We start from the raw sequence: 26,018 nt of genomic DNA, 5'->3' as shown, positions 1-26,018 counted from the left end.
TGATCGGGGCCTGAACATGCAGGAGGGTGAATGGAGGGCAAGGAATAGAGTGAATTGGAGCGATGTGGTATACCGGGGTTGACGTACTGTCAGTGGATTGAATCAAGGCATGTGAAACGTCTGGGGTAAACCATGGAAAGCTGTGTAGGTATGTATATTTGCGTGTGTGGACGTATTTATATACATGTGTATGGGGGAGGTTGGGCCATTTCTTTCGTCTGTTTCCTTGCGCTACCTCGCAAACGCGGGAGACAGCGACAAAGCATAATAAAATAAAAAAAGAATAATATATATATATATATATATATATATATATATATATATATATATATATATATATATATATATATATATGTATATATATAAAGGTGGTTACTGTATTGTTGACTGGTTAGTGAGGTTATTTAATGTGTGTATGATTCATGGTGAGGTGCTTGAGGATTGGCGGAATGCTTGCATATTGCCATTGTACAAAGGCAAAGGGGACAAAGGTGAGTGCTCAAATTACAGAGGTATAAGTTTGTCGAGTATTCCTGGGAAATTATATGGGAGGGTATTGATTGAGAGGGTGAAGGTATGTACAGAGCATCAGATTGGGGAAGAGCAGTGTGGTTTCAGAAGTGGTAGAGGATGTGTGGATCAGGTGTTTGCTTTGAAGAATGTATGTGAGAAATACTTAGAAAAGCAAATGGATTTGTGTGTAGCATTTATGGATCTGGAGAAGGCATATGATAAGAGTTGATAGAGATGCTCTGTGGAAGGTATTAAGAATATATGGTGTGGGAGGCAAGTTGTTGGAAGCAGTGAAACGTTTTTTTCGAGGATGTAAGGCATGTGTACGTGTAGGAAGAGAGGAAAGTGATTGGTTCTTAGTGAATTTAGGTTTGCGGCAGGGGTGTGTGATGTCTCCATGGTTGTTTAATTTGTTTATGGATGGGGTTGTTAGGGAGGTGAATGCAAGAGTTTTGGAAAGAGGGGCAAGTATGCAGTCTGTTGTGGATGAGAGAGCTTGGGAAGTGAGTCAGTTGTTATTCCCTGATGATACAGCGTTGGTGGCTGATTCATGTGAGAAACTGCAGAAGCTGGTGACGAGGTTTGGTAAAGTGTGTGAAAGAAGAAAGTTGAGTGTAACTGTGAATAAGAGCAAGATTATTAGGTACAGTAGGGTTGAGGGTCAAGTCAATTGGGAGTTAAGTTTGAATGGAGAAAAACTGGAGGAAATGAACTGTTTTAGATATCTGGGAGTAGATTTGGCAGCGGATGGAACCATGGAAGTGGAAGTGAATCATAGGGTGGGGGAGGGGGCGAAAACTCTGGGAGCCTTGAAGAATGTGTGGAAGTCGAGAACGTTATCTCGGAAAGCAAAAATGGCTATGTTTGAAGGAATAGTAGTTTCAACAATGTTTTATGGTTGCAAGGCGTGGGGTATGGATAGAGTTGTGCGCAGGAGGGTGGATGTGCTGGAAATGAGATGTTTGAGGACAATATGTGGTGTGAGGTGGTTTGATCGAGTAAGTAATAATAGGGTAAGAGAGATATGTGGCAATAAAAAGAGTGTGGTTGAGAGAGCAGAAGAGGGTGTTTTGAAATGGTTTGGTCACATGTAGAGAATGAGTGAGGAAAGATTGACAAAAAGGATATATGTGGCAGAGGTGGAGGGAACGAGAAGTGGGAAACCAAATTGGAGGTGGAAAGATAGAGTGAAAAAGATTTTGAGTGATCGGGGCCTGAACATGCAGGAGGGTGAGAGGCGTGCAAGGAATAGAGTGAATTGGAACGATGTGGTATACCGGGGTTGACGTGCTGTCAATGGACTGAATCAGGGCATGTGAAGCGTCTGGGGTAAACCATGGAAAGTTCTGTAGGGCCTGCATGTGGAAAGGGAGCTGTGGTTTCGGTGCATTATTGCATGACAGCTAGAGACTGAATGTGAACGAATGGGGCCTTTGTTGTCTTTTCCTAGCGCTACCTCGCACACATGAGGGGGGAGGGAGTTGTTATTTCATGTGTGGCGAGGTGGCGATGGGAATGAAGAAAGGCAGACAGTATGAATTATGTACATGTGTATATATGTATATGTCTGTGTGTGTATATATATGTATACGTTGAGATGTATCGGTATGTATATTTGCGTGTGTGGACGTGTATGTATGTACATGTGTATGTGGGTGGGTTTGGCCATTCCTTCGTCTGTTTCCTTGCGCTACCTCGCTAACGCGGGAGACAGCGACAAAGCAAAAAATATATATATATATATATATATATATATATATATATATATATATATATATATATATATATATATATATATATATATGTATGTATTTCCCCATTTAGAAAGTTAAATACAAGAAGGGGAGGGTTTCCCGCCCCCCTTTAGTCGCCTTCTACGACACGCAGGAATACGTGGGAAGCATTCTTTCTCCCCTATCCCAGGGATAATATATATATATATATATATATATATATATATATATATATATATATATATATATATATATATATATATATATATATATATCCCTGGGGATAGGGGAGAAAGAATACTTCCCACGTATTCCCTGCGTGTCGTAGAAGGCGACTAAAAGGGGAGGGAGCGGGGGCTGGAAATCCTCCCCTCTCGTTTTTTTTTTAATTTTCCAAAAGAAGGAACAGAGAATTGGGCCAGGTGAGGGTATTCCCTCAAGGCCCAGTCCTCTGTTCTTAACCGTACCTCGCTAATGAGGGAAATGGCGAATAGTTTGAAAGAAAAAGAAAGATATATATATATATATATATATATATATATATATATATATATATATATATATATATATATATATATATATATATTTAGATATATATATATATATATATATATATATATATATATATATATATATATATATATATATATATATATTTATGTGTGTGTGTGTGTGGTGCATTACATAAGACAACTAGAGAATGCATCTGCAGTTTCATCCATACATAGATTACAGATTTCATCTTGTAAACACTTGGTGCTTGGCTACACTTCCATGTCATTATTTTATGGCTGACGGAAGCACGTGACTTTAGGCAAGTGGAGCTTTTCCTCCCACTCCCCTCTTGGTTATGGTGTTAGAGGGATATTCGAGGATTCACTTTTCTGTATACCCCAGAACCTTCGAATCTAACTCTTGAAATATTAAATATTTACGTTTACTTATCACCTAGTGACATCATCCAGAAATTACATTATTGATGGGCTTCCCAAAGGATCAGGAATGGATGAGCAGGAAACCAACACTGAAATGACAGTCAAGTTTCGCTCCCTTCTCCAGGTTAGCAGGCTTTTATTTCTGCTTCACCTACACCATGGTCTGCTGGCTTTCAATCCACAAACTTACAATCTATTTCTCGCACCTAACCCTTGACAACATGTAACGAGATTTTCCTACGCTGCGCCTTAGCCCTGCCCTTTGGCGAAATCTCGCCGTAAGTATTCATAAGAACTCGGTCGTTAGACGGTAGACGGCCACCGACCAGGCAGTTGTATTACCGGTAATACCTGCCAGGGTACCAGGGGAGTCTGCCATGACTGTACGGCGAGCCAGCACTTCGGTGGTTCTCAGATCTCACTACTTTTGCTCACCCTAACGTGGGGTTTTGGCTTTCAGACTCCAGACAAACGGTCCTTCCTTCAAATACAGAACACTTTACAACACTTTACTTACGCTACTCGTTCTTCGTAGTTATATTTTCATTCAATTAACGCAGCGCGAAAGCCCGGCCTTATGGCAAAATCTCGTCGGATGTGTTCGTTGTATATATATATATATATATATATATATATATATATATATATATATATATATATATATATATATATATATTATTATTATTATTATACTTTGTCGCTGTCTCCCGTGTTAGCGAGGTAGCGCAAGAAACAGACGAAAGAATGGCCCAACCCACCCACATACACATGTATATACATACACGTCCACACACGCACATATACATACCAATACATCTCAACGTCATGTATAATGCACCGAAACCACAGCTCCCTTTCCACATCCAGGCCCCACAAAACTTTCCATGGTTTAACCCAGACGCTTCACATGCCCTGGTTCAATCCATTTACAGCACGTCAACCTCGGTATACCACATCGTTCCAATTCACTCTATTCCTTGCACGCCATTTACCCTCCTGCATGTTCAGGCCCCATCACTCAGAATCTTTTCACTTTATCTTTCCATCTCCAGTTTGGTCTCCCACTTCTCCTCGTTCCCTCCACCTCTGATTCATATATCCTCTTTGTCAATTTTTCTTCACTCATTCTCTCCTTGTGACCTAACCATTTCAAAACAGCCTCTTCTGCCCTCAACCACACTCTTTATTTCCACACATCTCTCTTACCCTTTCATGACATTCATATATATATATATATATATATATATATATATATATATATATATATATATATATATATATATATATATATATGTATGTATGTATATATATAAAGGTGGTTACTGTATTGTTGACTGGTTGGTGAGGTTATTTAATGTGTGTATGATTCATGGTGAGGTGCTTGAGGATTGGCGGAATGCTTGCATAGTGCCATTGTACAAAGGGAAAGGGGACAAAGGTGAGTGCTCAAATTACAGAGGTATAAGTTTGTTGAGTATTCCTGGGAAATTATATGGGAGGGTATTGATTGAGAGGGTGAAGGTATGTACAGAGCATCAGATTGGGGAAGAGCAGTGTGGTTTCAGAAGTGGTAGAGGATGTGTGGATCAGGTGTTTGCTTTGAAGAATGTATGTGAGAAATACTTAGAAAAGCAAATGGATTTGTGTGTAGCATTTATGGATCTGGAGAAGGCATATGATAAGAGTTGATAGAGATGCTCTGTGGAAGGTATTAAGAATATATGGTGTGGGAGGCAAGTTGTTAGAAGCAGTGAAAAGTTTTTATCGAGGATGTAAGGCATGTGTACGTGTAGGAAGAGAGGAAAGTGATTGGTTCTTAGTGAATTTAGGTTTGCGGCAGGGGTGTGTGATGTCTCCATGGTTGTTTAATTTGTTTATGGATGGGGTTGTTAGGGAGGTGAATGCAGGAGTTTTGGAAAGAGGGGCAAGTATGCAGTCTGTTGTGGATGAGAGAGCTTGGGAAGTGAGTCAGTTGTTATTCCCTGATGATACAGCGTTGGTGGCTGATTCATGTGAGAAACTGCAGAAGCTGGTGACGGGGTTTGGTAAAGTGTGTGAAAGAAGAAAGTTGAGTGTAACTGTGAATAAGAGCAAGATTATTAGGTACAGTAGGGTTGAGGGTCAAGTCAATTAGGAGTTAAGTTTGAATGGAGAAAAACTGGAGGAAGTGAACAGTTTTAGATATCTGGGAGTAGATTTGGCAGCGGATGGACCCATGGAAGTGGAAGTGAATCAAAGGGTGGGGGAGGGGGCGAAAACTCTGGGAGCCTTGAAGAATGTGTGGAAGTCGAGAACGTTATCTCGGAAAGCAAAAATGGGTATGTTTGAAGGGATAGTAGTTTCAACAATGTTGTATGGTTGCAAGGCGTGGGGTATGGATAGAGTTGTGCGCAGGAGGGTGGATGTGCTGGAAATGAGATGTTTGAGGACAATATGTGGTGTGAGGTGGTTTGATCGAGTAAGTAATAATAGGGTAAGAGAGATATGTGGCAATAAAAAGAGTGTGGTTGAGAGAGCAGAAGAGGGTGTTTTGAAATGGTTTGGTCACATGGAGAGAATGAGTGAGGAAAGATTGACAAAAAGGATATATGTGTCAGAGGTGGAGGGAACGAGAAGTGGGAGACCAAATTGGAGGTGGAAAGATAGAGTGAAAAAGATTTTGAGTGATCGGGGCCTGAACATGCAGGAGGGTGAGAGGCGTGCAAGGAATAGAGTGAATTGGAACGATGTGGTATACCGGGGTTGACGTGCTGTCAATGGACTGAATCAGGGCATGTGAAGCGTCTGGGGTAAACCATGGAAAGTTCTGTAGGGCCTGCATGTGGAAAGGGAGCTGTGGTTTCGGTGCATTATTGCATGACAGCTAGAGACTGAATGTGAACGAATGGGGCCTTTGTTGTCTTTTCCTAGCGCTACCTCGCACACATGAGGGGGGAGGGGGTTGTTATTTCATGTGTGGCGAGGTGGCGATGGGAATGAAGAAAGGCAGACAGTATGAATTATGTACATGTGTATATATGTATATGTCTCTGTGTGTATATATATGTATACGTTGAGATGTATCGGTATGTATATTTGCGTGTGTGGACGTGTATGTATGTACATGTGTATGTGGGTGGGTTGGGCCATTCCTTCGTCTGTTTCCTTGCGCTACCTCGCTAACGCGGGAGACAGCGACAAAGCAATATATATATATATATATATATATATATATATATATATATATATATATATATATATATATATATATATATATATATATATATATGTGTGTGTATATATATATATATATATATATATATATATATATATATATATATATATATATATATATATATATATATATGTGTGTATATATATATATATATATATATATATATATATATATATATATATATATATATATATATATATATGGGGGAGGAATGGGATGTATTTAGGGAATCAGTGATGGATTGCGCAAAAGATGCTTGTGGCATGAGAAGAGTGGGAGGTGGGTTGATTAGAAAGGGTAGTGAGTGGTGGGATGAAGAAGTAAGAGTATTAGTGAAAGAGAAGAGAGAGGCATTTGGACGATTTTTGCAGGGAAAAAATGCAATTGAGTGGGAGATGTATAAAAGAAAGAGACAGGAGGTCAAGAGAAAGGTGCAAGAGGTGAAAAAAAGGGCAAATGAGAGTTGGGGTGAGAGAGTATCATTAAATTTTAGGGAGAATAAAAAGATGTTCTGGAAGGAGGTAAATAAAGTGCGTAAGACAAGGGAGCAAATGGGAACTTCAGTGAAGGGCGCAAATGGGGAGGTGATAACAAGTAGTGGTGATGTGAGAAGGAGATGGAGTGAGTATTTTGAAGGTTTGCTGAATGTGTTTGATGATAGAGTGGCAGATATAGGGTGTTTTGGTCGAGGTGGTGTGCAAAGTGAGAGGGTTAGGGAAAATGATTTGGTAAACAGAGAAGAGGTAGTGAAAGCTTTGCGGAAGATGAAAGCCGGTAAGGCAGCAGGTTTGGATGGTATTGCAGTGGAATTTATTAAAAAAGGGGATGACTGTATTGTTGACTGGTTGGTAAGGTTATTTAATGTATGTATGACTCATGGTGAGGTGCCTGAGGATTGGCGGAATGCGTGCATAGTGCCATTGTACAAAGGCAAAGGGGATAAGAGTGAGTGCTCAAATTACAGAGGTATAAGTTTGTTGAGTATTCCTGGTAAATTATATGGGAGGGTATTGATTGAGAGGGTGAAGGCATGTACAGAGCATCAGATTGGGGAAGAGCAGTGTGGTTTCAGAAGTGGTAGAGGATGTGTGGATCAGGTGTTTGCTTTGAAGAATGTATGTGAGAAATACTTAGAAAAGCAAATGGATTTGTATGTAGCATTTATGGATCTGGAGAAGGCATATGATAGAGTTGATAGAGATGCTCTGTGGAAGGTATTAAGAATATATGGTGTGGGAGGAAAGTTGTTAGAAGCAGTGAAAAGTTTTTATCGAGGATGTAAGGCATGTGTACGTGTAGGAAGAGAGGAAAGTGATTGGTTCTCAGTGAATGTAGGTTTGCGGCAGGGGTGTGTGATGTCTCCATGGTTGTTTAATTTGTTTATGGATGGGGTTGTTAGGGAGGTAAATGCAAGAGTTTTGGAAAGAGGGGCAAGTATGAAGTCTGTTGGGGATGAGAGAGCTTGGGAAGTGAGTCAGTTGTTGTTCGCTGATGATACAGCGCTGGTGGCTGATTCATGTGAGAAACTGCAGAAGCTGGTGACTGAGTTTGGTAAAGTGTGTGAAAGAAGAAAGTTAAGAGTAAATGTGAATAAGAGGAAGGTTATTAGGTACAGTAGGGTTGAGGGTCAAGTCAATTGGGAGGTGAGTTTGAATGGAGAAAAACTGGAGGAAGTGAAGTGTTTTAGATATCTGGGAGTGGATCTGGCAGCGGATGGAACCATGGAAGCGGAAGTGGATCATAGGGTGGGGGAGGGGGCGAAAATTCTGGGGGCCTTGAAGAATGTGTGGAGGTCGAGAACATTATCTCGGAAAGCAAAAATGGGTATGTTTGAAGGAATAGTGGTTCCAACAATGTTGTATGGTTGCGAGGCGTGGGCTATGGATAGAGTTGTGCGCAGGATGATGGATGTGCTGGAAATGAGATGTTTGAGGACAATGTGTGGTGTGAGGTGGTTTGATCGAGTGAGTAACGTAAGGGTAAGAGAGATGTGTGGAAATAAAAAGAGCGTGGTTGAGAGAGCAGAAGAGGGTGTTTTGAAGTGGTTTGGGCACATGGAGAGGATGAGTGAGGAAAGATTGACCAAGAGGATATATGTGTCGGAGGTGGAGGGAGCAAGGAGAAGAGGGAGACCAAATTGGAGGTGGAAAGATGGAGTGAAAAAGATTTTGTGTGATCGGGGCCTGAACATGCAGGAGGGTGAAAGGAGGGCAAGGAATAGAGTGAATTGGAGCGATGTGGTATACCGGGGTTGACGTGCTGTCAGTGGATTGAATCAAGGCATGTGAAGCGTCTGGGGTAAACCATGGAAAGCTGTGTAGGTATGTATATTTGCGTGTGTGGACGTATGTATATACATGTGTATGGGGGGGGGGGGGGGTTGGGCCATTTCTTTCGTCTGTTTCCTTGCGCTACCTCGCAAACGCGGGAGACAGCGACAAAGTACAAAAAAAAAAATAAATATATATATAATATATATATATGTATATATATATATATATATATATATATATATATATATATATATTATATATATATATATATATGTGTGTGTGTGTGTGTGTGTGTGTGTGTGTGTGTGTGTGTAAAACAGTATCAGTAATTTTGTCCCGAACCTCATGGGTGGCCATGAAATCCTTGCTTGCTTACGTCTGTTCTAATAAAATGTCTAGTGTCTAGAAGTGAACATATGTTTCTTAACTCGAGCATCTTAATATATGCGAAATTTGGTTCCTCAAGTGAGTTACATATTCATTCACACCTCATTTTCACATTTTAAAGCCCTTTATTTCAAACAATTAAGGATCATTCTCCTTTGGTTTTATCCAGTACCTTTAGCTTTCGGTAGTTCACTTTGCACTGATCTGTATCTTTCTTGGTCCTCCCCATTTCCCTTTGAACCTTCAACCGTGCCACCAACGGTCTACGCCGGCCTGCCAACACCTGCGCTACAGCCTGCGTGACCTAAAAAATCTTTCTTTACTTTTTTGTCATATCTTTTAGTCTTAATCCCACAGCATAAAGTAGAGTATCTATATCTTTCATTTTTCTGAAAAATGGCAAAATTCGTGTCTCGTGTGTGCTTTGTGAAAAATAAATACAAGCCTTTTGCAGCGTTCAGTTTTTCGTTTACTATATACTGTAGTATCCATGTCTCGCCGTTACCTTCATGAAGCTTACCCAGAACCATCAGTATTCTCGAACAAACTCGGTAATTTCCTTTTATTTTAAGCGAACGTGACGCTGCAAATGATTCATAAGTTAATTCTTAAGAGAATTATGAAAATTAAGAACTTGCTTGTTTGCAGCATCTTGTACATCATCATATCAAAGCGACCCCCCCCCCCCCCCCCCCCCCCCCCCCCCATTCTACCCAACTGATTCATCTCAACAGATCAGTATGTCATAACTGACATGCAGATGGAATATTATTTTATTAGGGTATAATCCAGTAAGGTGTATTTGAGTGATAGATATTCTGTGACTTCATGGTATATAATTACCGAGAAAGAAAGGTTATTCTTCGCCTTGTTTCATAGTACTGAAAGATTAGGGTTTAGGAATGATGATCAGATATATTTCAGAAAGCTCATACTAGATCAAGAGATTGCCTTCAATTACTCTCGGCTTTTGCGTGGGTCTGAAACCATTGGGTTGAGCGTGGTTGGGTGCGCAACAAAATCCGAGCCGCTGTCTAGCAGCTGACATGTCAAAATAGCATTGGTTGCTGTGTGGCCGGACGAGGAGTCAGGTCTTTGTGCACGAATTGTTTTGGTTCGAGTACAGCAACAGTCAGGCTGGAGTTGTGGCTGTCTATTTTGAGCAGTTAAGAACCAGAGGAGGAACCAGACGGCTGTGGTTCATTTGGTATATTTGCGCTTACTGTATCATCTACATAATGGGAAAAGTGTAAATGACAGCTGGGATGTAAGAGTTGAACCCAGGTAAGCGAAACGAACGAATTCTGTGTAAGGCGTATGGGAGTGACGTGAGTTACTTGAGCTTAACAAACACTTGGCGCCAAGGTGGATGAGAGGTGCACTTGCGCTGGGTTTTCAACACGGACACAATCTTCACCATACAGTAAGTGTTACTTGTCGGCCAAATTTCTCATGACTTCGTTCCATGCAGGTGCATTCTAAAGCCTCTGAACATGAACAAAACGACTCATGAATGAAAGAGGGAGAAATCTTCCTTTGTGATCTAGCTGAGGTTCATACTGCTTAAAATGCCACGTGGATTTAAGTCCTGGCAGGAAAGACTGAAGACCAGTTGCATCCTTGGAAATCCCGATGGGAAGCGACCAGGAAGAGTAAGTTCGGTCTGCTTTGTGTTCTTAATATGCAAGACAGGAGGTTGTTGCTAGGTTATGCTCATCCTCGGCTTAGTAAGCGTAGTATTCGGTAACGTTACTTTAGAAGGGAATCACTTTAGAGAAACGAGGTGAAAAATGAGTTACGGGGAGTTGGGAAGGCATCAAACATCAAAATGGATTAGTTTCAAAGATGGCTTGCACTACGCTCGAAGTCTTTAGATTTTTAAAACTGTGCTCAACTTATTGTGTTTTGAGTAAGTTAAAAAACCGCCTAGTTGTTGCAGAACTCGCCGTTAGTGTTCCACGTTTATCCGCCTTGCCTTCAGCTGGATGAGACTGGAAGCCTAGTCAACGTTTGAGCATATTTATTGAACGAGTGTGATTTTATCAAGAAGCAGTGCATTTGACCATTAAATTTAATTCTTCTTGTAACATGTTTACATTGAGTGACTACTTCCGCGCAGACTCTAAAAAGGGTAGCACTATCTTGAAACAAGTCATATGACAGGCCACAAGCCCCACACACTTTGTAATTCTTAGCCAATCAGTGCAGCAAGCGTTAGCCATACATTCACCGATGCAGACTCTTGGCAAGAGACACTGGTCTCACTGCGTCATGAAAGCACATACTGACCGAAACACCTGCACAGCCTTCATACTATAGTGACCCAGCAACTGGGTTGATGTGATCAGTTGCCGAGGTAGTTCTTGGCTAAACACGAGCAAGCAAAATGGGTGGATATTTTTGTTTTCCCCACTGGTTTGTCCAAAGCCCTGAAGCCCAATCCATCTTTATATATATATATATATATATATATATATATATATATATATATATATATATATGTATGTATATATATATATATATATATATATATATATATATATATATATATATATATATATATGATATATATATATGGATAGATAGATAGATAGATATATAGATATGTAGATACCACTATCAGCAACAAACGGTCTGCTGAATCGTCTTCTAATGACAAGCACCAACCCTTGGTAGGCTCATTGGCCTGTCAGAGAGGGCCATGAGTCCGGGAGAGACTCGACCCGAATGAGTTGTCGGCTGGCTATACCTATCACAACTTACTTTATCTCAGCCGATTTTTTTACCCATTTATCTATCAACGAGAGGAAGGTTTAACGGCTGGGTGGGCTATGCGATGGGGATCGCACCAGGGTTAATCAGTTCTTGTTAGTTAGTTCTTGTTAGTTCGAGTTAGTTTGGCAGAAGGGAAATCGATTTCAAGACCATCAATTTTTTTTTTTTTTATTCATGTCGAATTTTAACCATATGTTTGTCCCTGGACATACATGTAATTATTCCCAGAATTCAGACTGATTTTTACACAATCATCCACTTCGACCTCATCTCTTGTTACACCACGTGCCAGGCACATCACAACCTATGGTTTCGATTGTCGGTAACACCCCGGTACAGTTTTTCTTTAAATAATACACCTGAATTCATTTCTAAATTCACTTACTGCTTCAGAGGTTGGAAAAACTCGTCAGGCCAGTATGGTGCGGTGAGTTTTTTTAGGCTTCAGGCCTGTCACCTACCTGGGTCACTCGGCTGTCAGTGTCAAAGTGTATTCACCAAACTGAAAATTCTTAACAGCTTCAGATGAGAGTAAATTGAAAACTTCGTAACACACACACAATCAAAAAAGTATTTTTACCGTTTTGTGTTTAGCAGTATGACAACGGACGATGGTAATATTTCACACCCCCACACACAATACATTTAAAGTTCATGCCACTTTTTTTTTTTTGTACTCGAAGCAGTCAGAACAGCCTGTGCTAGGTATAGATTGAGCGAGTCATCCAGTAACAAAAGACACAGTATGGCACATTTAAATCCATCCCATGTCGGTAAACATCGCATAACCTGTTATTCTTTTTCTGTTAGGTATCGGTTCCTGCCAACCACCGCTCGCGGGCCGCCCATGTGAGAAAACGAGGTATAGGGGAAACTGGGCGAAGCTTCTCCTACCACGCACCCTCACAGGCCCGCAGTGATGTGCTGTACGTGGGATCTCCACCCAAGGCCTACCACTTATCCACCAAGAATTCCAGATATGCTTCCAGAACTTCCATGAACCCCCATTCACCTGGTAAGTTCTCTTGAAAATACTTTTAAAAAGTGAACTTAGCAAGAATGGGATTAAATATGAATATTTATATATTGATATTTGTTAGTAATCCTGGACCAGTTTCTAGAAAAGATTCTTAGTGTTACCCAGGATCTCTTATAAAGGCTCTGCAGCCCAAGGCTGTGCTACTTCCATTAGTTGGGGAATGTATACTCCATTGGAATGAGCTCTTTGACGAGACTGTTCCAAGTGATCGAGCTTCGCCAAAAGTGACTTCGCTTATGGAAGCCGGTAACACCATATATATATATATATATATTTATATATATATATATATATATATATATATATATATATATATGTATGTGTGTGTGTGTATATATATATATATATATTCGCCATTTCCCGTTTTAGCGAGGTAGCGTTAAGAACAGAGGATTGAGCTTAAGAGGGAAATGACTTCACTTGGCCCCCTTCTCTGTTCCCTCTTTTGGAAAAGTAAAAGCTGTGTGTTTTACTGGACTATACCTGCTTATGATTACACTGCAAATAAAGTGTCACTTTTTTGAGGCTGTATTATCTACTTAATCTAGTCATAGAATTTCACGCTTCAAAGAAGTCCTTGCTGTCCCCAATACCGAGTGTAATATATTTTTGAAGCCATAGGAGCTCCTTGACAAGTGGTCCTGGTGTTTTTCTTTCTCCAACACTTCATTCTCTTCCAACATGATCTCACATTTACATCATATCATCCTAACACGACAGTAACAACATCAAGTATACAGAACTATATTATGCAAATGGAACAGTGGCTCACCCAGAACAGAATGTCTGCATCTCCTCAGGAATCTTCAATCACTTCAGACTTGAATCCAGTTCACACCTCCAGTCACTTGATATAGGGTCTGTCTCTCCCACTGAACGAAAGAAATACCACCCATTCTAGGCATTGCATTTCTTCTGTATGTTGATAAGGAATGAATTCCCCTTGCAGTTCATAGAAAGTAATCTTAAAAGATTTCTAAATGATAGTTTTATAAGAATGAGGTTCCTATTGTCACTGAACTGGAAGAAAAATGTTTATGAAATTATTTTTCATATGAACTGTTAGCTTTTCTCTTTAGATTAGCCCAGATTATCAGAACGAATTATTATGCTGTTGATCTAAGAGTTGTATTTTCCCGCTAAAAATTCTATAGGTAACTGTTTCAAATACAAGGACAATATCCCACTGCCCATTCAGATTTGATAATCAGGTTTACATTTAGCTCCTGTGGGGTCACTTAAAATTTGAGAAAGCCTACATAATCTTTCCCTATGCATCAGTGAACTTATGGGTAGATCCTTTAGAACTAAGCTAGAATAAACAAATGAATACCCCAACTCGACAACATTCATAGAAATATGGCCACTCTGTACTACTTCAGGATTTCAAAATTCTGGACTCCACAGATATTGGAACTGACCTCAATAGTCTAGAAAGCTTCTACATGCGCACCACCGATTTTCCGGCACTCTTGGTTCCAAATCCTTGCCGAATTTACCATTTTGCCGGACCATCTGTGGTCACGTAATAATAATTCATCAACACACCTCTAAGACACTAATTATAAATTTTCCATATGCATCGCCAGAATAATGCAGTTTCGTCTGCATTATTCACCTGCTCAGGACTGAGATGCTCATAGGCTACGAGTTTCACAAATTCTACATATTCGGGAGCTCCTTTGTAGTTTGCAGACTGCTTTTCTCCGCACACTTTATTCATGGAAATTCCATGACGCTTCTTGAATCTTTGAAGCCATCCTCCACTACAGTAATGCTCATGTTGTAATTTAAGCTCTGTATGGAGCAGCTTAGCCTGGTTCATTATCATGCTGTCTTGACTAGTCCACTCCATCACTCCGATGCTATCGAAACCAATCCATCATCACTCGATCATGCACAGTACTCTTACCATCTTTCATAGTTTTTCTAATTGTCATTTTCTTCTTGGAATCCCTGTTTGCATAGAATTTCAGTATTTTCTCCCTTTGCTTCTTTATATCATAAACAGTTGATGGACCAATACTGTAGATGTCACACAGCTTATGCACCGAAACACCACGGTCCATTTTTTTCAACAGTTCTACTTTATCTTGTATCAATATGGACTGGTATTTACGTTTGACACCACGACTGACACTCACATGTCTTAGAAGCAATAGCTAGGGTTAGATTTAAGGGAAAAAAAAGCTAAGAATCTCACAGAATTGCGGTATCATCACCAATAAGTGCAGTGTAAAAAATGTAAATAAGCCCGCCCTACACACAACACCATCTGTAGCTGCCCAGTTAACTAGTCTAGTGGCTGCGGTAATTTCAAGTTCCCTCATTTAATTTTGTCCGGACTAAAGGAGGTGCCGAACCATCCGTTGCCAGAAATTCTGTGGTGTACCTATATATTAGGAAGGAGAACCTTAAGTTGATTGGCTACTTATCCACTGATATCAATTTGTTAAGTTATATTCTTCACAGTTTCATTCCCCTCTCCCATACATGAAATTGTTTTATTAGTCAATGAAGTTAGTCGCTCCTAAAACCTAAGTCTAGTTTTATCCATTTATTGTCAGTTACCACTTCTGTGTTTACATTTGGCTAAGGTTTTTAAAATTACTGCTATTCTATCCCTGTAGTTTGAATGCAAAGTCAGTTTGTGCTTAATTTAGTACTTTATGATAACTTTTCCTCTGATTCATATATATATTTGTGTGCATAAGAGGAGCAGGAGCAAAAAGAGGAACAGAGCCAAGAACCAAATGAGGATTGCTTCTCCTCTAAGGCTAAATCATCTGTTCTAGATGCTACCACGCTCAAGTGGGAAAATCAAATGAGTATGAAGGCTACATACATACATATATACATACATACATACATACATACATACATACATACATACATACATACATACATATGGACCTCCATGTAGTAGCATTTGGCATTACTAAGCATCACACTTGTACATTTATGAATATGAGGAACATATAAGGGTTGAAAGAGGGCAAATGAGTGTTGGGATGAGAGAGTATCGTTAAACTTTAGGGAGAATAAAAGATATTTTGGAAGGAGGTAAATAACATGCATAAGACAAGGGAACAAATGGGATTATTGGTAAAGAGGGCAAGGGGGAAATGATAATAGGTAGTGATGAAGTGAGAAGATAGAGTCAGTATTTTGAAGGTTTGTTGAATGTGTTTGATGATAGAATGGCAGATGTAGGATGTTTTGGTCAGGGTGGTTTGCGAAGTGAGAGGTCAGGGAGAATGGTTTGGTAAACAGAGAAGAGATGGGGAAAGCCTTGCAGAAGATGAAATCCGGCAAGGTGGCGGGTTTGGATGGTATTGCAGTTGAATTTATTAAGAAAGGGGGTGACTGCGTTGATGATTGGTTGGTAAGGATAATGCATGCATAGTGCCATTGTACAAAGGCATTGTTCAAACATCAATTTGTTGAGTATTCCTGGAAAATTGTATTGATTGAGTGGGTGAGGGTTTGCACAAAGCATCAGATTGGGGAGGAGCAGTATGGTTTCAGAAGTGGTAGGGGATGTTTTTATCAGGTGTTTGCCGAGAAGAATGTGTGTGAGAAATACTTGGAAAAACAGATGGATTTGTATGTGGCATTTATGGATCTGGAAAAGGCATATGATAGGGTTGATAGAGAGGCTTTGGGGAAGGTTTTAAAAGTATATGTTGTGGGAGGTAAGCTGCTAGAAGCAGACATTTTCAAGAAGGGTGTAAGGCATGTGTACAAGTAGGAAGAGAGGAGAATGATTGGTTCCCAGTAAAGGTCAGTCTGTGGCAAGGGTGTGTGATATCTCCATGGTAGTTTAATTTGTATATGGATAGGGTGGTTAGGGAGGTAGATGCAAGAATTTTTGAGAGGGGCGAGTATGCAGTCTGTTGGGGATAAGAGGGCCTGGGAAGTGAATCAGTTGTTGTCCGCTGATGATACAGCAGTGGTGGCTGATTCAAGAGAGAAACTGCAGAAGTTGGTGATTGAGTTTGGAAGAGTGTGAAAGGAGAAAGTTGAGAGTAAATGTAAATGGTGTGAAAGGAGAAAGTTGAGAGTAGATGTGAATAAGAGCAAGGTTATTAGGTTCAGTTGGGTTGAAGGACAAGTGAGTTAGAATGGAAAAAAATTGGAGGAAGAGAAGTCTCTTCGGTATCTGGGAGTGGACTTAACAGCGAATGAAACCGTGGAAGTGGAAGAAAGTCATAGGGTGGGGGAGGGGACAAAGGTTCTGAGATTAATGAAGAATGTGTGGAAAATGACAACGTTATCTCAGAGCAAAAATGGATATGTTTGAAAGATTAGTAGTTCTTACAATATTATATGGTTGCAAGACATGGGCTATAGATAGGGATGTATGGAGGAGGGTGGTTGTGTTGGAAATGAATTGTTTAAGGAAACTTTGTCTTGTGAGGTGGTTTGATTGAGTAAGGAATGAAAGGGTAAGAGAGATGTGTGGTAGTAAAAGAGTGTGGTTGAGAAAGCAGAAGAATATGTGTTAAAATGGATTTGGACATATGGAGAGAATGAGTGAGGAAAGGTTGACAAAGATGATATGTGTCATAGGTGGAGGGAACAAGAAATGGGAGATCAAATTGGAGGCGGAAGAAAGGAGTCAGAAACATTTTAAACGTTCAGGGTTTGAACGTGCTGCAGGGTGAGAGGCGTGCAAGGAATACAGTGCATTGGAACAATGTGGTATACCGGGCTCCATGATGCATAGGGTGGCAATGCTGTTTCCTGTGGGGCGGGGATGGTGCTGGAAATGGATAAAGACAAGCAAATATAAATATGTATCTATGTATATATGTATATGTATGTGCATATTTATATATGTATCCAAGATATGGTTGTACTTTGTGTAATGAAGAAAATGGAGAAACATCATAAGCCAATATTCCTGTTTCATGATAAGAGAAGTGGACCAGGCAGTATGATACAGTGGTTAAATTGATGAAAACTACTATTGACGTTTGTGTAAATAAATTATACATTTCCCTTTTCCATAGCCAGAGGTTGAACCATTATGTGACATTCATTTTTTTCATTTCATTTCAAGCTAGAAGTTTCAGTTTTCTAAATTATTTCTTACATTTTTTCATATGTATATATATGTGTATGTGTGTATATGTGCGTATGTATGTGTATATATATATATATATATATATATATATATATATATATATATATATATATATATATATATATATATATATTATATATGCATATATATCTATAGTATCCCTGGGGATAGGGGTGAAAGAATACTTCCCACGCATTCCTCGCGTGTTGTAGAAGGCAACTAGAGGGGACGGGAGCGGGGGGCCAGAAATCCTCCCCTCCTTGTATTTTTTTAACTTACTAAAATGGGAAACAGAAGAAGGAGTCACGCGGGGAGTGCTCATCCTCCTCGAAGGCTCAGACTGGGGTGTCTAAATGTGTGTAGATGTAACCAAGATGTGAAAAAAGGAGAGATAGGTAGTATGTTTGAGGAAAGGAACCTGGATGTTTTGGCTCTGAGTGAAACGAAGCTCAAGGGTAAAGGGGAAGAGTGGTTTGGGAATGTCTTGGGAGTAAAGTCAGGGGTTAGTGAGAGGACAAGAGCAAGGGAAGGAGTAGCAGTACTCCTGAAACAGGAGTTGTAGGAGTATGTGATAGAATGTAAGAAAGTAAATTCTCGATTAATATGGGTAAAACTGAAAGTTGATGGAGAGAGATGGGTGATTATTGGTGCATATGCACCTGGGCATGAGAAGAAAGATCATGAGAGGCAAGTATTTTGGGAGCAGCTGAATGAGTGTGTTAGTGGTTTTGATGCACGAGACTGGGTTATAGTGATGGGTGATTTGAATGCAAAGGTGAGTAATGTGGCAGTTGAGGGAATAATTGGTATACATGGAGTGTTCAGTGTTGTAAATGGAAATGGTGAAGAGCTTGTAGATTTATGTGCTGAAAAAGGACTGGTGATTGGGAATACCTGGTTTAAAAAGCGAGATATACATAAGTATACGTATGTAAGTAGGAGAGATGGCCAGAGAGTGTTATTGGATTACGTGTTAATTGACAAGCGCGCGAAAGAGAGACTTTTGGATGTTAATGTGCTGAGAGGTGCAACTGGAGGGATGTCTGATCACTATCTTGTGGAGGCTAAGGTGAAGATTTGTATGGGTTTTCAGAAAAGAAGAGTGAATGTTGGGGTGAAGAGGGTGGTGAGAGTAAGTGAGCTTGGGAAGGAGACTTGTGTGAGGAAGTACCAGGAGAGACTGAGTACAGAATGGAAAATGGTGAGAACAATGGAAGTAAGGGGAGTGGGGAAGGATTGCGCAAAAGATGCTTGTGGCATGAGAAGAGTGGGAGGTGGGTTGATTAGAAAGGGTAGTGAGTAGTGGGATGAAGAAGTAAGATTATTAGTGAAAGAGAAGAGAGAGGCATATGGACGATTTTTGTAGGGAAAAAATGCAATTGAGTGGGAGATGTATAAAAGAGAGAGACAGGAGGTCAAGAGAAAGGTGCAAGAGGTGAAAAAGAGGGCAAATGAGAGTTGGGGTGAGAGAGTATCATTAAATTTTAGGGAGAATAAAAAGATGTTCTGGAAGGAGGTAAATAAAGTGCGTAAGACAAGGGAGCAAATGGGAACTTCAGTGAAGGGCGCAAATGGGGAGGTGATAACAAGTAGTGGTGATGTGAGAAGGAGATGGAGTGAGTATTTTGAAGGTTTGTTGAATGTGTTTGATGATAGAGTGGCAGATATAGGGTGTTTTGGTCGAGGTGGTGTGCAAAGTGAGAGGGTTAGGGAAAATGATTTAGTAAACAGAGAAGAGGTAGTAAAAGCTTTGCGGAAGATGAAAGCCGGCAAGGCAGCAGGTTTGGATGGTATTGCAGTGGAATTTATTAAAAAAGGGGGTGACTGTATTGTTGACTGGTTGGTAAGGTTATTTAATGTATGTATGACTCATGGTGAGGTGCCTGAGGATTGGCGGAATGCGTGCATAGTGCCATTGTACAAAGGCAAAGGGGATAAGAGTGAGTGCTCAGATTTCAGAGGTATAAGTTTGATGAGTATTCCTGGTAAATTATATGGGAGGGTATTGATTGAGAGGGTGAAGGCATGTACAGAGCATCAGATTGGGGAAGAGCAGTATGGTTTCAGAAGTGGTAGAGGATGTGTGGATCAGGTGTTTGCTTTGAAGAATGTATGTGAGAAATACTTAGAAAAGCAAATGGATTTGTATGTATCTGGAGAAGGCATATGATAGAGTTGATAGAGATGCTCAGTGGAAGGTATTAAGAATATATGGTGTGGGAGGCAAGTTCTTAGAAGCAGTGAAAAGTTTTTATCGAGGATGTAAGGCATGTGTACGTGTAGGAAGAGAGGAAAGTGATTGGTTCTCAGTGAATGTAGGTTTGCGGCAGGGGTGTGTGATGTCTCCATGGTTGTTTAATTTGTTTATGGATGGGGTTGTTAGGGAGGTGAATGCAAGAGTTTTGGAAAGAGGGGTAAGTATGAAGTCAGTTGTGGATGTGAGAGCTTGGGAAGTGAGTCAGTTGTTGTTCGCTGATGATACAGCGCTGGTGGCTGATTCATGTGAGAAACTGCAGAAGCTGGTGACTGAGTTTGGTAAAGTGTGTGAAAGAAGAAAGTTAAGAGTAAATGTGAATAAGAGCAAGGTTATTAGGTACAGTAGGGTTGAGGGTCAAGTCAATTGGGGGGTAAGTTTGAATGGAGAAAAACTGGAGGAAGTAGAGTGTTTTAGATATCTGGGAGTGGATCTGGCAGCGGATGGAACCATGGAAGCGGAAGTGGATCATAGGATGGGGGAGGGGGCGAAAATTTTGGAGCCTTGAGAATGTTTGGAAGTCGAGAAATTATATTGGAAAGCAAAAATTGGTATGTTTGAAGGAATATTGGTTCCAACAATGTTGTATGGTTTCGAGGCATGGGCTATGGATAGAGTTGTGCACAGGAGGTGGATGTGCTGGAAATGAGATGTTTGAGGACAATATGTGGTGTGAGGTGGTTTGATCGAGCGTGGTTGACAGAGCAGAAGAGGATGTTTTTGAAATGGTTTGGGCACATGGAGAGAATGAGTGAGGAAAGATTGACCAAGAGGATATATGTGTCGGAGGTGGAGGGAACGAGAAGTGGGAGACCAAATTGGAGGTGGAAAGATGGAGTGAAAAAGATTTTGAGTGATCGGGGCCTGAACATGCAGGAGGGTGAAAGTCGGGCAAGGAATAGAGTGAATTGGATCGATGTGGTATACCGGGGTCGACGTGCTGTCAATGGACTGAATCAGGGCATGTGAAGCGTCTGGGGTAAACCATGGAAAGTTGTGTGGGGTCTGGATGTGGAAAGGGAGCTGTGGTTTCGGGCATTATTGCATGACAGCTGGAGACTGAGTGTGAGCGAATGGGGCCTTTGTTGTCTTTTCCTGGCACTGCCTCGTGCACATGAGGGGGGAGGGGGATGTTATTCCGTGTGTGGCAGGGTGGTGATGGGGGTGAGTAGGGGCAGACAGTGTGAATTGTGTGCCTGTGTGTATATGTGTGTGTATATATGTGTGTACATTGGGATGTGTGGGTGTGTATGTTTGTGTGTGTGTGCATGTGTGTGGGGGTGGGTTGGGCCATTTCTTTCGTCTGTTTCCTTGTGCTACCTCGCAGGCACGGGAGACAGCGACAAAGCAAAATGATAAAAAATAAAATATATATGTGTGTGTGTGTGTGTGTGTGTGTGTGCGTGCGTGTGCTAAGAGGTGCATCTGGAGAGATGTCTGATCATTATCTTGTGGAGGCTAAAGTGAAGAACCGTAGAGGTTTTCAGAAAAGACGAGAAGATGGTGAAGAGAGTAGTGAGAGTTTGGTGAGAGTAGTGAGCTTGGGAAGGAGACTTGTGTGAGGAACTACCAGGAGAGACTGAGTGCAGAATGGAAAAAGGTGAGAGCAAAGGACGTAACGGGAGGGGGGGAAACATGGGATGTATTTAGGGAAGCAGTGATGGCTTGTGCAAAAGATGCTTGTGGCAGGAGAAGCATGGGAGGTGGGTTGATTAGAAAGGATAGTGAGTGGTGGTATAAAGAAGTAAGATTATTAGTGAAAGAGAAGAGAGAGACATTTGGACGATTTTTGCAGGGAAATAGTGCAAATGACTGGGAGATGTATAAAAGAAAGAGGCAGGAGGTCAAGAGAAAGGTGCAAGAGGTGAAAAAGAGGGCAAATGAGAGTTGGGGTGAGAGAGTATTATTAAATTTTAGGAAAAATAAAAAGTTGTTGTGGAAGGAGGTAAATAAAGTGTGTAAGACAAGAGAACAAATGGGATCATCGGTGAAGGGGGCTAATGGGGAGGTAATAACACTTGGTGGTGATGTGAGAAGGAGTGAGTATTTTGAAGTTTTCTTGAATGTATTAGATGATAGAGTGGCAGATATAGGGTGTTTTGGTCAAGATGGTGTGCTAAATGAGAGTGAGGGAGAATAGTTTGGTAAACAGAGAAGAGGTAGTGAAAGCTTTGCGGAAAATGAAAGCCGGCAAGGCGGCGGGTTTGGATGGTATTGTAGTGGAATTTATTAAAAATGGGGGTGACTGTGTTATTGACTGGTTGGTGAGGATATTCAGTGTATGTATGGCTCATGATGAAGTGCCTGAAGATTGGCGGAATGCATTCATAGTGCCATTGTACAAAGGCAAAGGGGATAAAGGTAGGTGTTTAAATTACAGAGGTGTAAGTTTGTTGAGTATTCCTGGGAAATTATATGGGAGGGTATTGTTTGAGAGGGTGAAGGCATGTACAGAGCATCAGATTGGGGAAGAGCAGTATGTTTTCTGAAATGGTAGAGGATGTGTGGATAAGGTGCTTGCTTTGAAGAATGTATGTGAGAAATACTTAGAAAAACAAATGGATTTGTATTTAGCATTTATGGATCTGGAGAAGGCATATGATAGAGTTGATAGAGATGCTCTGTGGAAGGTATTAAGAGTATATGGTGTGGGAGGCATGTTGCTAGAAGCAGTGAGAAATTTTAATCGAGGATGTAAGGCATGCATACGAGTAGGGAGAGAGGAAAGTGATTGGTTCTCAGTGAATGTCGGATTGTGGCAGGGGTGCTTGATGTCTCCATGGTTGTTTAATTTGTTTATGGAGGGGGTTGTTAAGGAGGGGAATGCAAGAGTTTTGGAGAGAGGAGCAAGTATGCAGTCTGTTGTGGATGAGAGAGCTTGGGAAGTGAGTCAGTTGTTGTTCGCTGATCATACGGTACTGATGGCTGATTCGGGTGAGAAATTGGAGAAACTGGTGACTGAGTTTGGTAAGTGTGTGAAAGAAGAGAGCTGAGAGTAAATGTAAATAAGAGCAAGATTATTATTAAGTTCAGAAGGGTTGTGGGTCAAGTCATTTGAGGGGTAAGTTTGAATGAAGATAAACTGTAGGAAGTAAAGTGTTTTAGGTATCTGGGAGTGGATTTAGTAGCAGATGGAACCATAGAAGTGGAAGTGAGTCACTGGATGGGGAAGGGGGTGAAGGTTCTGGGAGAGTTAAAGAATGTGTGGAAGGTGAGAACTTTATCTCAGAGAACATAAATGGGTATGTTTGAAGGAATAGTCGTTCCAACAATGTTATATAGTTGCGAGGCATGGGCTATAGATAGGTTTGTGCAGAGGAGGGTTGATGTGCTGGAAATAAGATGTTTGAGGACAATATGTGGTGTGAGATGGTTTGATAGAGTAAGTAATGAAAGGTTAAGAGAGATGTGTGGTAATGTGTGGTTGAGAGAGCAGAAGAGGGTGTACTGAAATGGTTTGATCACATGGAGACAATCAGTAAGGAAAGATTGACAAAGAGGATATATGTGTCAGAGGTGGAGGGAACGAGAAGCAGGAGACCAAATTGGAGGTGGAAGAATGGAGTGAATAAGATTTTGAGCGATCGGGGCCTGAACATACAGGATGGTGAAAGGCATGCAAGGAATAGTGTAAATTGGAACGATGTGGTCTACTAGGGTCAGTGTGCTGTCATTGGATTGAACCAGGGCATGTGAAGCGTCTGGGATAAACCATGGAAAGTTTCGTGGGGCGTGGATGTGGAAAGGGAGCTGTGGTTTCGGTGCATTACACATGACAGCAAGTGACTGAGTGTGAACAAATGTGGTCTTTGTTGTCTTTTCCCAGGCACGGGGGAGAGGGGGTGCCATTTCATGTGTGGGGCGGTGGCAACGGGAATGGATGAGGGCAGCAAGTATGAATATGTGCATGTGTATATATATCTGTGTATGTATACATGAAATATATAGGTGCATGTGTGGGCATTTATGTATATACATATGTATGTGGGTGGGTTAGGCCATTTCTTCGTCTGTTTCCTTGCACTACCATGCTAATGCGGGAGACAGCAACAAAGTATTATAAATATATATATATATATATATATATATATATATATATATATATATATATATATATATATATATATATATCTTTTTCTTTTCTTTCATACTATTCGCCATTTCCCGCGTCAGCGAGGTAGCGTTAAGAACAGAGGACTGAGCCTCTGAGGAAACATCCTCATCCAGCCCCCTTCTCTGTTCCTTCCTTTGGAAAAAAAAAAAATATATATATATATATATATATATATATATATATATATATATATATATATATATATATATATATATATATATCATACAAAGCTCCATCAGCCAGGATCGAACCTGGGACCCCTTGTGCAAGAGGCAGGCATGCTAACCGCCAGGCTAAGGGACTGTATAATAGGAAACAACTATTCGAAATACTAAGTACTCGAATACCCTTCGTCTCACTATGGTGAGCAGTGGGGTCTATCGGTTGTTTCCGAACAGAACACATAGCCAGCTGAGAGCGTTTTACCGAACCTGACTGTACAACGCGGAGTTATATGAATACGAATAAAGTGTATATGAACGCGCACCTTCATAGAACATACAAAGCTCCATCAGCCAGGATCGAACCTGGGACCCCTTGTGCATGCCTGCCTCTTGCACAAGGGGTCCCAGGTTCGATCCTGGCTGATGGAGCTTTGTATGTTCTATGAAGGTGCGCGTTCATATACACTTTATCCGTATATATATATTTTTTTTTTTTCATACTATTCGCCATTTCCCGCGATAGCGAGGTAGCGTTAAGAACAGAGGACTGGGCCTTTGAGGGAATATCCTCACCTGGCCCCCTTCTCTGTTCCTTCTTTTGGAAAATTAAAAAAAAACGAGAGGGGAGGATTTCCAGCCCCCCCGCTCCCTTCCCTTTTAGTCGCCTTCTACGACACGCAGGGAATACGTGGGAAGTATTCTTTCTCCCCTATCCCCAGGGATAATATATATATATATATATATATATATATATATATATATATATATATATATATATATATATATATATATATATATATTTTTTTTTCTTTTTTTTTTTTTGCTGTCTCCCGCGTTTGCGAGGTAGCGCAAGGAAACAGACGAAATTTTTTTTTTTTTTTTTGCTGTCTCCCGCGTTTGCGAGGTAGCGCAAGGAAACAGACAAAAGAAATGGCCCAACCCACCCCCATACACATGCCTTGATTCAACCCACTGACAGCACGTCAACCCCGGTATACCACATCGCTCCAATTCACTCTATTCTTTGCCCTCCTTTCACCCTCCTGCATGTTCAGGCCCCGATCACACAAAATCTTTTTCACTCCATCTTTCCACCTCCAATTTGGTCTCCCTCTTCTCCTCGTTCCCTCCACCTCCGACACATATATCCTCTTGGTCAATCTTTCCTCACTCATTCTCTCCATGTGACCAAACCATTTCAAAACACCCTCTTCTGCTCTCTCAACCACGCTCTTTTTATTTCCACACATCTCTCTTACCCTTACGTTACTTACTCGATCAAACCACCTCACACCACACATTGTCCTCAAACATCTCATTTCCAGCACATCCATCCTCCTGCGCACAACTCTATCCATAGTCCACGCCTCGCAACCATACAACATTGTTGGAACCACCATTCCTTCAAACATACCCATTTTTGCTTTCCGAGATAATGTTCTCGACTTCCACACATTCTTCAAGGCTCCCAGAATTTTCGCCCCCTCCCCCACCCTATGATCCACTTCCGCTTCCATGGTTCCATCCG

At 40.8% G+C, this 26,018-nt stretch overlaps 1 protein-coding gene across 1 annotated transcript in view; it reads left to right on the top strand.

Annotated features, from left to right (window-relative positions):
• The window catches only part of LOC139764067 (uncharacterized), a 47,106-nt gene that overhangs the window by 11,089 nt on the left and 9,999 nt on the right, over positions 1-26,018 (top strand). Inside the window, exon 2 of the mRNA XM_071690522.1 lies at positions 12,641-12,845. Within this exon, the coding sequence (XP_071546623.1) occupies positions 12,641-12,845 (205 nt within the window). The remainder of the gene's footprint in view (positions 1-12,640; positions 12,846-26,018) is intronic.

Source organism: Panulirus ornatus, chromosome 48, assembly GCF_036320965.1.
Source record: "Panulirus ornatus isolate Po-2019 chromosome 48, ASM3632096v1, whole genome shotgun sequence".
Classification (NCBI taxonomy): Eukaryota; Metazoa; Arthropoda; class Malacostraca; order Decapoda; family Palinuridae; genus Panulirus; species Panulirus ornatus.
This window is presented reverse-complemented; position numbering and strand designations above follow the sequence as displayed.